The 12513-nt window shown below is 45.0% G+C and overlaps 1 protein-coding gene across 3 annotated transcripts in view; it reads right to left on the bottom strand.

The window, feature by feature from the left end:
* Positions 1-11998, bottom strand: part of ARID5B (AT-rich interaction domain 5B) — a 182715-nt gene extending 170717 nt beyond the window's left edge. Inside the window, exons 1-2 of one of the 3 annotated variants that reach the window (XM_083502392.1) lie at positions 11905-11998; positions 9709-9963 (exon numbers count right to left, since the gene is read on the bottom strand). In XM_083502392.1, the coding sequence (XP_083358518.1) occupies positions 9709-9963; positions 11905-11973 (324 nt within the window). In that variant the 5' untranslated portion in view covers positions 11974-11998. Of the gene's footprint in view, positions 1-9708; positions 9964-10146; positions 10252-10414; positions 10904-11904 lie in introns of those variants that run through there. The other 2 variants (XM_083502393.1, XM_083502394.1) reach the window with 2 other exon arrangements.
* Positions 11999-12513: the final 515 nt, after the last annotated feature.

The raw sequence follows: 12513 nt of genomic DNA, 5'->3' as shown, positions 1-12513 counted from the left end.
TACAGGTGCAGGGAATCTGAGCACTCTTTTGCCTAACATGGCCATGCCCCATCACTCCAGGAACTTTACTCCACAGTCTGGCTCACTGCCAACATCAGAGCTTGGCTGGGAAATTGCCTGAAGTAACAGAGCACAGGGAGGTGAGATGAGGGGGGTGGCTCTGTTCATAGGTATACAGGAAGATGTCTTATACCAAATCACATCCTTGGTCCATCTACCCCGGTATCGCCTCTCCAGTGGGGCAGGGAATATTTTTTTCATGGGTAATTGTTTAGAGCAGTGGTTCCCAATTAACTAAGTATTGTGGGCCCCCTGTTTTTCAAAAGCCAAGCTATGGACACCCCTCGTTTTGAAAATGTTGATAAGTTTTCATTATGTGAATAGGGCCGTGGAACCCTGAGTGGGTTACGTGGACCCCCCTGGAGCCCCCAGACCACCAATTGGAAGCCAGTGGTCTAGAGCAGTGTTTCTCAGCCGTGGGTCCTCAGCTGTTGTTGGGACTACAATTCCCATCATCCCTAGATAGCAGGACCAGTGGTCAGGGATGATGGGAGTTGTAGTGGTTCTCAAACTTTTTCCTCTGGACTACAGTTTCAGAATAAAAAATTGCTCATGCCACCCCAATTTTATTTATTTATAAGAAACACACTGGAAAACAAACAGAAACAACTCCTAGCAGTGCTTGATTTATAACAGAACACGACTACTTTAAAATAAGATCATGGGGCATGATCATGAAAGTATACAACAATGCAGCTACAGAAGAACATGAATCAGCCCCAAAATATAATTCTAAATGAGCCTCTTACATATGTACCTTAGGAACGTAAACAAACTTAATAAGAGGTATGGGCTTGCTTTGGCCGGGTAATGTCATTTATATTAGGTCTAATTTGAGACTAACAAACTCTCATCTCCTCATTAACACAAAGAAGCCTTTATCTTTTCTGACATTTCACATTTGTCAGAGTTGAAAAATCCCCGCTCACAACAATATGTCGTGCGGAACTGCAGAAGAACAGCCAATGCTATACTCTGTTCGAACAGCAATTCTGAACCACAACTAGGATTGTCCTCGGTATCCCATGATGCTCTTGCTCTCATTGAAAAAAATAATGTATCTATCCATATTCTGCGAATAAAGTAAATAAATAATAGGCTATACTACACTGAAATGTTTAAATGTTTCTTTGATTGTCCTTGAATCTTGGCGCCACATTTGCCATCCTCTCCTGCCACACCAGTGTGGCACATCACACCCTTGGAGAAGCGCTGCTCTAGGATTTCAGAGAACAGCTTTTCACTGCCCCCTCCCAGAAAACATGTTGGCTACAGCCCTGCTTCCACATGCTAAGTTAGCACTACTGGTCCAACACTGCAGTCACTCCCAGCATCCTCTTGAGCTACTGACAACATTGCAATGATGAAGTAGGAAATGCCACTTGTACTACTAATCAAATATACGCCAGTCTCTGTAGAGCTAAAGCCCGATTGGGTTTAGTGGGACACACACACACACACACACACACACACACACACACACAAATATACAGGATACAAAGAAAAGGCATTTAAATCAAGCATTTAAGGTTGCTCTAAGAGTTTTGGGCACTGTGTCAAATGCTGATGAATGCCCCAGCAAGCACTTTCAGGGTTCGATTTCTCCAGAACCCTTACCTGTGAACAACCATTGCTCCCCTTAGGAAGAGTAAATACCCTAAATTAAGACACCTAAGAGGCTGAACCAGAATATGCTTTCTCCTTCCTAAGCATTTTGTACATGTGTTAATATTAGGAATCACAAAATCTATACGCGCTTCAGCCTCCTGAGCAATTCAGTAAGTATGATTAAGGGATAAAGTAGCACAGGAACAAACACACACACACAGCCAATTTATCTCACTTGTGCTTAGGAATATACTACTGTGTAACTAAGCAACTAAAAATAAAGTATAGCCTAATTAATTCGCCCCTATGCTTATTTAAAACACTCAATTAGAACTTTTTTTTAAAAAAGGAAAAAAAGAAAAGAAAAAAACCCATCTTGCTCAGTATCTTAATATGCTTGAGGGTGTAGTATGTAAAAGCTTTTTATTCTCCAAAGACAAGAGTTTAATGTTTGCGTCACTGATAAGATTGGGAACAGCAACTGCAAAAAAAAGCCTGGCTGCAATCAGAGGCGTACCTAGGGCTTGGTGAAATTGGCCCCCACCAGGGGTGCAAATAATGCTGCTACTCCTTTTGAATCTCTGTGGCAAGATGGGGAATCACAGAATGATAGAGTTGGAAGGGGGCACGGTGGTCATCAAGCCCAACCCCCCCAATATGGTAATATTTTGCCCTTCCTTAGGTTCGAACCCATGACCCTAATATTCACAGTCTCATGCTCTACCGACTGAGCTATCTCAGGACTAAGCTGCGGCCCTCCAGAGGGTATTGGATTGCGACTCCCATCAGGGTTGACCAACGGCCAGGAAAGAAGGGAGTTGGAGTCCAATAACCTCTGGAGGGCCACAGCTTCCCCATCCATGTGCTTGAGGCAAAGCTTCAAGGAGTGATTATGCAATTATCAATTTCAGGAACAGCTCGCGATAAATGTCAAACGTGCATCTCTAATGCTGCAATTACAGGTCTGCCTGATTTGTAAATGTGAATTAATTCGAGCATGCACATATGGGAGATAGATGCTACATTAGCACGATCCCCTGCCCGTCCCCATCGTGCTTTAATAAGTGGAATATGCATGCCTGAAAGGTGTTGCCATTGCTGATGGAAGCAGATGAGAAAGGACACACCCTTTGGAAGTCTACAGGAGGGCCTCAAATTAAGCCAAGGGTGCAAAAAGTATAATTACAGTAGTACCTCGGGTTAAGTACTTAATTCGTTCCGGAGGTCCGTTCTTAACCTGAAACTGTTCTTAACCTGAAGCACTTTAGCTAATGAAGCCTCCCACTGCCACCACACCACTGGAGCACGATTTCTGTTCTCATCCTGAAGCAAAGTTCTTAACCCGAAGTACTATTTCTGGGTTAGCGAAGTCTGTAACCTGAAGTGTCTGTAACCTGAAGCGTATGTAACCCGAGGTACCACTGTACCTTTTAAAAACTCAAAATTCCCACATGGGGAGAATGGCACAATTTCCCTCTAAACACAGCAAAAAAGTAACTGGGTCTAAGGAAAGTCCATAATACAGTGGTACCTCGGGTTACATACGCTTCAGGTTACAGACTCCGCTAAGCCAGAAATAGTGCTTCAGGTTAAGAACTTTGCTTCAGGATAAGAACAGAAATCGTGTTCCGGCGGCATGGCGGCAGCAGGAGGCCCCATTAGCTAAAGTGGTGCTTCATGTTAAGAGCAGTTTCAGGTTAAGAACAGACCTCCGGAACGAATTAAGTACTTAACCCGAGGTACCACTGTACAGTATCTGGCTATAAATCCAGTAACATTATTTATGGAATGCTTTTGGCAGTTCAAAGCATTTCAGCCCAGAAGACTCATCATCTCAGTAATTCCTACAACCAGCTTGTAAAGTTTGTCAGAATTCTTACTTCAAATTGCAGATTGGACAGAAGGGCTGAAATTTCTGGACGACACCCAGAGGGTTTTTTGTTTTTTTTTTTAGCTCCTACTCATAGCTGCAACCCTACACCAGCTCTCACCTAGCCTAGTGTTCACTATCCAGACCAGTAGCTGCTCTCCCACATCTCAGCTGGATGTCATTCCTAGCTCTGCTTTGAGAGATGCCAGAAATTAAACCTGGGACTGAAGGTATGCACTCTGCAAACTGAATGACCTATGAGTCATCGCACACACACACACACACACACACACACACACACACACACACGACTGTAACAAAATGCACATGTAAACAACAGATTTGAGGCTGCCATTCAACATATAACTGGGACTAAGTCCAATTGGAACTGAATAGGAATTACTTCTGAGCAGACATTAATAGGATTCTGCTGTTGGACCACCATTTTTACTCTAAAATCATTCGACAGACCATACCATCTGTGGTGAGCTCATCCTCCGCAAGAAATGGGTCTTATTCCGTCATGATGAACTCGATGGACAATTCCCTTCCAAATCCACTCCACTTTCAGTGCAATCCTATACATGTCTACTCAGAAGTAAATCCCCTTGAGTTCAGTGGCACTTACTCCACTTACTTCAGGACTACGACCTGAAGTCTATCAGTAAAAAAGAAAATGGGGGAATAGTTGAGCTCCAGGAATAAGCTACTGTTACCCGTTGTTGGTATTCATAAGATGCATAACTAAGGCTACAATTCCATATCATTTTACTGAATCCCATTGAATTCAGTGGGGCTTACTTCGGAGTAGGGTTGTGCTGTTCAGCCAGTAAAACTGTAGTCCTACTGATGTGAAGTTGAAATAGTGTTGCTTTTCTTAATGATTTGCTTAAGTGAATTCGTGGAATTACATTACATATCAGCTGGGCATGAAGCAATACTTAAAAGTTAGTCTCAAAATGCAAATATTAACTCAAAGCAATTCCTGAGAAGCTAGGCAAGTCAGGTATCAAGATCACAAAGATAAAAATGTCTAGAATTAAACTGCAATCCTTGGCATACTTAGCTGCGAGTAAGCTTTGCTGAATGCAATGGGGCTTACTTTTGAGCAAATATCCACAGGATAGTGCTGCTAGGCTGCCACACACATGTGACATGTAGCTAGGCCCTTTCCACTCTCATACCTTAAAGTTTAGTATATTTTTGCTAGACCTGAGCCTTTTCTAGCTTTGCAAGTTAAATTGGTTACCTATAAACGCAGAGGGGATGAGAGGGATTGCACAATAGGAGTTGCCGGTGTTTGCACCCAACTCTGATCAAATCAAACCAAACACACAGCGGTCCATTGAAACATGTCATCAAAAGCAGCGTACTGAGGCTACAAGGCTACACGCAATTATCTGGAAACAGGCCACATTGTACACACTGGAAACTTACATCTGAGTAAATATGCACAGGATGCACATAGGGTACAAGCCTATGTGTAGAGTACACACTACGATTTCTGTCCTACTGAACTTAGGGGAATTTACTTCTCAGTAAACAAGCATGTGATCTGGCTGTCAGGGGGGCAGTTCACACAGCATGCCATTTCCTACCCAAACCCCACTGCAGTTTTGTCCTGTACGGTAAAAAAAACAAGTACACATCTATTTCACCATGCACACACATCGCAGAACAGAAAAACCACGTGCCTTTCACAACCCACATGTGAGATTGACAGACACTGTTCTCTTCAGAACTGCTTTTTGTAAATGAATAGCACAAAGTAGTCCGGATACACACACACTTTGCAACCTCATCCTATAAAACAGATGCAGCTTGGATATTACCAATCTGATAAATTTATAAATAACCACTTGCAGTTCTCATCAGGCATGCAATACACATGCATGCACACACGTGACTATCATTCAGTCTCCAAAGAGCTGTGATAAGATCCAGTGCTCTGCTAAACATTGGTTTTGCTCAGAGCAAGTGCCTCTGTTGACCTTTGACCTCACAAAAAACCCGCTGACACCATAGATTTACAATCCACATAATGAAAAGCGGGGGGGGGGGGGTCAACCACATTTTATCTACTGTGCTTAACATATAATTATTTTTTGCCACACAGTTTTTTCCCTAAGCCCTGTCTGTTGCTTTCTCTCTAAATTATACCAAGCGCAATTCTTCCATGTCCAGGACGCAGACGTACAAAGGGTTACATGAGACTTTGTTAAAAACGGCCTCATCTCTCAGCTTCAGAAATAGCTGTTGATGTCATTTACATAAAAGAATTATTACTGTGGTTAAGTTACTTGAAATAACTGCTCTCTGTACCGAGAAAGAATGCTGAAATGTTTCCCTTAAGAAAGAAACTGCCAATCAGCAAGCTTTTCCCCCCCTTTTTCATAGTTGTCTCTGCTGAACATTCACGAACGGAATTTTATCATCTAAAACAATTTAAAATAAATGATTTTTTTAAATAATAAAAAAAATCATTTCGTTGTCTATAAACAAGTTAATAGAGTAAGTGAAAACAAAGTACAGTTCTTAATGGGAGTGTTATGTTGCCCTCTCTAGGCCTTGGCTCTAAGTACACGTTTCTATAGGCTCCTTGCCAAACAAGTATCAGTGTGTGCAGTTGCTGTTTCTGCTGCTGCTGCTGCTGCTCTGCTAATGAATGACTAACTGAGGCCAGCGGGGAAAAATTACATCACTGGGGTGTAAAACAGAACCACATCAGGAAAATTTTCTATACCTGCTTCACATACAAGTCGTAAGCATTCCATGCGAGGCATTTGCATGCATCATCTCAAGGTGTGTTATTATCTCCATAAAAAATGATTTTCTCATACGGCTGAATAATTCAGAGACGCCTCAGTCAAGGGCCCCTAATGAAATATACCCGGTATAATCATACAGCTAATTGCTAGCAGTTTGCATTTACTTTTAAAAACAAAAAACAAAAAAAACCAACTGAAATCATGCATAATATTAGGAACGCAGATGCAGATGAGAATCCCTGAATCAAAAGAACACTCTGGCTTGTAATGGTCGGATTAATTTCCTCTGATGTTCATACCACAGTAACATGAGATGGTCATTAAGGCATATTAAAATGATTTGTGGCCCATCCCCCACCCTTCCCAAACCCTTCCATATATACTCTCTGTGTGTGTGTGTGTGTGTGTGTGTGTTCACTGCACAAGATCTCAAAATACATTTTTTAATCCTTTCAGTCACACAGCCCTGTTATACACACATTTACACTTCTCAATACTGCTTACTCCTAAGTATGTCTGCCTAGGAGTGTGCCCCTATTATCCTTTGGAAAGTTACTGGTGCAGGCTACATTTCTCAAGTTATGTGTTGAAAAGGACAGTCTTACTGAGTTGACTCCAGACTCAGTTTGGCTTAGACTCACTGGAAACAATGGGACACACAATTTCTCATGAGTCACTTAACCCCCATTGTACTGTAAGCATGACTAAGTCCCAACATGGTTTACTCAGAAGTAAGTCCTACTGAATTCAATGGAACTTAACCCCAAGTAAGTGGGGTTAGGGCTGCAGCCTACACTGTCATAAGGATTCAGCCCACTGAAAAAAAGGAGGTTATTCAGCAATTCATAAAGAACAGCCTGTAGTCCAAATTGTGCTTGTGCCCAACTGAACCCAGACGGATTAATTTCTGAGAATATGTGCAGAATTGCCCTGCAGTTCCTCACTGAACCAAGTGGCACTTAGTTCGGAATCAGGCCGGCACTCAAATGCCTGTGTATAAATATTTCTAAGTTTTCAATAGATGTGTTAAATTTAAAACAATTCAATAACATTTCCAATGGTTTCCTGTCTGGTTTAGTGGCCTATTATTCTTGTAGTCTTTTCAAGGGGAAGCAGGGAGGGTGAGAGAGAGAGAGAGAGAGAGAGAGAGAGAGAGAGAGAGAGAGAGGATATTTAATCCTTCCCCTTTCCAGATCACAGACCATGTTGAAGTAATAAATTTGAAAAGCAAATAATAAGTACTAGTGAAAAGAGGAGGGGGGAGGAGAGACAGCTGCAGGGGAAAGTTGAAGGGGGGGGGAGCCATGAGATGTCTGCAAAGGGGGGGTCAACCTGGACAGGGTTTCTGGAGTCCTAACCATTCTTGCCCCTCCAACAACTTTTCCATATTCCAAAATGTCAATTCAAGAAAGGGCGTGGGGGGGGAGAGAGAGAGGGTGCCGATCAATCAAAAACTGCACATTTAGAGTACAGGACTAAAGCACTCTGTAGGCTGGGGGGGATGTTAAATGGTCATAACGTGGCTCCTCACACAAGAAATTAAAGAAGGCATAATCCAAAAGGAGTCTTGATCGCGGAGCTGCTATGAGGGAGAGAGGAGAGGCTGTAAGGGGGGGGGGGAGTGGAACTACAATTAACTCCATCAGACTATCGATTGTTGAAGGAACTGGCAGCTCGGCTTGTAAAGGAGGGCGGCGGCGGCGGCGGCGACGTGGGCTGGGGGGGTCAGCATCGTGGACGTGAGGCAAGAGCTGCAAGCAAGCAGGCCGGCTCGGCCGGTTGTTGCCCCTCACCCCCCCCCCCCCGCGCGCCTGCAAGGAGCCTCACATCTGGCTATTGTTATTATTCTGATGATGATGCGCCTTTGCAAATGCTCCCACCTCTCTCTCTCCGCATAAACACAGCGCCGCTCTTCGCCGGCCCTTAAAATAGTTCCTCCTCAGGAACACAGCGCAGAGTCAGCTGACTCGAGTAGCCAGCGGAATTGCGGGCATACATGAAATTACAGATCTGGAAGAATACAGTGTGAATGCGAGCCAGCAGCGCCGCCGCCTCCCTCCCTCGCTCTCTCTCCCGATCCGCCTCCCGCAGGCGATCGGAACGTCTCCACTCCCCCCCCCCCGTCTCCGTTTTCCCTCTTGGACTGCACCCGGGCACTTTCTCGGGTCTCAAAGTTTATTGGCTGCAGCCTGACAAGGTAGTCCACACGCGCAAAACCAAAGCCGGTCCCCGAAACACACACACCTCTGCTTACTTGAAAGTAAGTCCGCGATCTTGCACCCAAGCTAGTCTGGGGGAGGGGGCTGCAACCCCCCCCCACCCAAGGGTGCCTGATCGCGGCGTGGTTTGCTTGGAAGCAAGTCCCGCGCAACCCGAGTTTACTCGGAAGTAAGTTCAACTGTGTTCAATGGGGCTTCCAAGGAAACGTGCATGGGGATCTCAGCCTTACGAGAGAAGCCTCATTCACACATCTGTACTCCCCCCCACACCGTACTCCTACACCGCGCCACGCTTTTTCTGGAAAATGTCCACTTTTTATAGTAATTGTGTTAAGCCAGTACATTGAGGCAGGCATAATAACAATCATGACCGGGGAAAGCAAAGCGAGGCTGGCTGTTAATGCTTAACGTGTTTGTGCTGGTTACTGCACACCGGAGCGCTTTGAAATCCGCCCAGGCAGCTCTGCAAGTTATTTGAATGTATTATTTCCAGTACCTGTCATTTATCACTTTATTCAACACGTCTTTGCCAGCGAAATCGCTTTTGATCTCACTCGCTGCCTCCATTTCGTAATTTCCGCCTTCTTTCCAACATATCAAAAATACTTGAAGACCAAAAAACACACACACCAAACCCACACATACACACCCTAAAAAAGAAGAAGGGGGAGGAGGAGGAACGAAACCCTTCCGAGGGGTACAATGTTTAAATTCACTTTGCGGGGGGGCGAGGTGTAGACACCCCCAAATACAAGCAACGAAGGGGAATCAGCAAGCATGTGACGAGGACGCTTCGACAGCAGCGTTAGAGGAAGGGGGGAGAGGAGGAGGAGGAGGTGATGTAAGTAAAGATCACCTTCAACACAGAGGCAACCAAGTTATTGGGCTGCTTGCTTTAAAATATGAACATTCTGCGCAGTCCTCCTTTCTACAGATGACAGGCAAAGTCTGGCAGCAGCCACCCGCTGCAGCCCTTCCTTAATGGCACAAGCCCTTAAAAAAAACCCAGAAGCTCACGTTGCCGGCAGAAAGGAACATTTCAACCCTGTCCTTTAATAAACATTACAAGCAAGGGAGGGGGGAGGCGGAAAAGAGAACACAGAGAGAGACACACACACAATGACACAGGCACACACACACAGGCACACACACCGAGAGAGAGAGAGAAACGTATGTTTACTACCTCGCCATGGTCACTGTTTCTGCCTTGGGGAGTATCTTCTGGTAGAAAATAAAGTTTGGAGCTGGATAAAAGTTGCCTGGAACTCCTTTCTTCCCACAGCAGCTGTAGCTCCGCTATGCAAATCGGATCCTCTGGCTTACATCTTACAAAGAAAAAATCGCCAAGGGACAAAATTCTTGGTCTGCCTTCAAGGTGGAACTGAAAAGCCTTGTAGAAAATGTACGGTCCGTGTAAACCACACGGAGATCCGACCCACTGGAAGGAATAAACAAGGGGTGGAGGAGGATTTGGGGGGGGGGGGAGGAGAGAGAAAAATAATAATAATCAGCAATTGCAGATCAATTCATTTAAAACACACACACACAGCCAGTTCTGATCAGAACATACTGGAGAAAGACATTCATAAATCAAACACATGCTAAGAAATAATATCACAACCTCTAAGATGAGGAGGGGATTTGTTGAGGAGCCAGGCTGGTTTTCCTCCGAAGGGGGCAAAAAATCCGATCACAGTCACCATTATAATAATCTGTGTGTCTCAGTCTATATGATCAGCAAAGGCTTTTTTTAAAAAAAGAGGGGGTGGAATGGTAATTACAGGGGAAAAGTTCTTGGAAAGTTTGGGGGAGGTGAAGGTGGGTGTCTAGGGGATCCGGGGTGCCGGGATCTGGGGTGTAGAGGCGAAGAAGAGAGGAGAACCGAATACCTGAACTGAATTGGGCTCCATCTCGACGTTCTGAATTGATTGAACTCAACATTCTCTCCAAACTTGTTGGCTTGAATGGATTGCATCAGGTCCTGGCAGGGAAAAGCGATCTTTCGCAGCAGCCGGCTCCGAGCCTCAATATAAAACGCAAACCTTACACCCCCGGTTGGCCCAAAATATCAAAAAATCCCGCCGAGAGATGGTCACGACCCCCAATTTCCAAACCACGTAGAAAACAAGGGGCTTATAGCCCGGCTGCTACCGATCTGCACAGGTAATACCGGTCAATGCATAACCCAACCGCAGCTCAGAAGCCAATGGGTCCAGGCAAATTCGGGGTCTCGGGCGCTTTTAAAAATCTTGCAGTGCCCGAATCTCTGCAGAAACAGGATCGTATTCCCCGGAGCCCCCGAAGTGCCAGACAAAAGGACCGTTCCATTTTTGCCGGGCGGAAAGGCGGTCTAGTTGAGCTGCTCATCTGACAGGACCTGCTTGTATATGTCTAATATAAAGAACATTTCCTGCAGAGAGTCAGAGGCGCTGTTCTTCTTTCTAATTCTCTTTAACAGATTTGCTTTTATTAGACATGTAGATTTGTTTGATAGTTAGATTACGTTCCCGTACTGCCATATTCCCCCACCCCACCCCAAGAAACTCTTGATCGGGTTAGAATAGATGCCTGGTGCTAGTATTTTAACGTGGGGACGGGGGCGAGAGAGCGAGAGCTGGGGGGGGGGGGAGAAAGTGGGTTATCGATTATATAAACATATAAATATTAATGCATTTGTTCTCTTTTGCAAAAGAGAGGGTTTGAAAGGGGGGAGGAGGAGGAGCGGTGAGCGAAGGCTCCCAGAAGCACCCCCGATCACGGGATCTTGCGAGCAATATTGAGCAGGCAGCGAGCTATGATTGCATTTATTAAGAGGACAGAACAATAAACGCGGCATGATAAATCAATATGTGGGACCGCTCGGCCCGGGGCTCCGTCTGATCGGCGTGTGTACATTCTTCCGATTTCCGAAGTACACACACACACTCGCATCCCAGTTACGTGTTTACAATGCAGATCTCGGGCAAGGGCGCGCTCAAATACTAATGTGTTTATATAACCAAGCGATACGGGAATACGGAGTTTTAAAGTGGCAGAGAATGCAGATTTCTCTCTCTCTCTCTCTCAGTAATAGTTCGAGGGAGAGAAGGAGGGAGGGCCAACCATTTGGAAACTCGTTCCATGTATCCCGAAATTAAAACTAGGAGCCGGGGCTCGGGGAGGGAACACAAACATCCATAAGACAATCAGCTGCTTGTAATAGAGGTATTTATTTGCTTGATTGTTCCGGAGCTCTGCAAAGCAGCGTCCCTAAAGGGAAACTTGGGAGCCACAGAACCAGGGTGCGTGGGGTGGGGTGGAACGCGGGATAGAGACCCGGGCTAGCGAATGCAATCAAATAGCCAAAAAATTAAAAAAAAAACTAAGCAAAAAAACACACCACCAGCAGCAGCGATCTCTGATTTCCCACCAGCAGCCTATACAAGGAAGGCGCTCCCCCCCCCCCCATCGCAGTGTTGATAGAAAATGGTGCATTCCTCTCTCTCTCTCTCCAGATTTTACACCGTTGGCACCAAAAAAAAAAAAGGAAAAAAAGAAAGGGGGGGGGAGAAATAAGCATGATGTACTATACGGGGAAATAAAGGTCTGTACAGTATGACAGTTGTAATCTGATCCGCGATAAAATTACAGGATGTCGAAATGACTGGCAAGCTATTTTTAACGCTTTCGCAACGTTTCACCTCTAAGTCACAGCGCCGGGTTGAAACAGAATTAGTTTAATGAATATTATATTCACGTGGATGAAATTAATACAGTCGAGGTGGGGTGAGGGGGCTCGCGAGATCGTGGGACGTGGATCTTCATTGATTTAAGAGGTTTACGGCAGATTCCTGCCCCCCCTTCCCCTCGCATACTCATTCCAGATCGCAATCCGAATTAGGGTAGTTAACCTTATCTAATCCACCCCCTCTTTTTTCTTTTCTTTTTTTAGGGCAGCAATAGAAAACAAGATCTCTTGCCTGTTCCCATACAGGGGAGGAGATAAAGG

This window comes from Podarcis liolepis (assembly GCF_965112155.1).
Source record: "Podarcis liolepis genome assembly, chromosome: 5".
NCBI lineage: Eukaryota > Metazoa > Chordata > Lepidosauria > Squamata > Lacertidae > Podarcis > Podarcis liolepis.
This window is presented reverse-complemented; position numbering and strand designations above follow the sequence as displayed.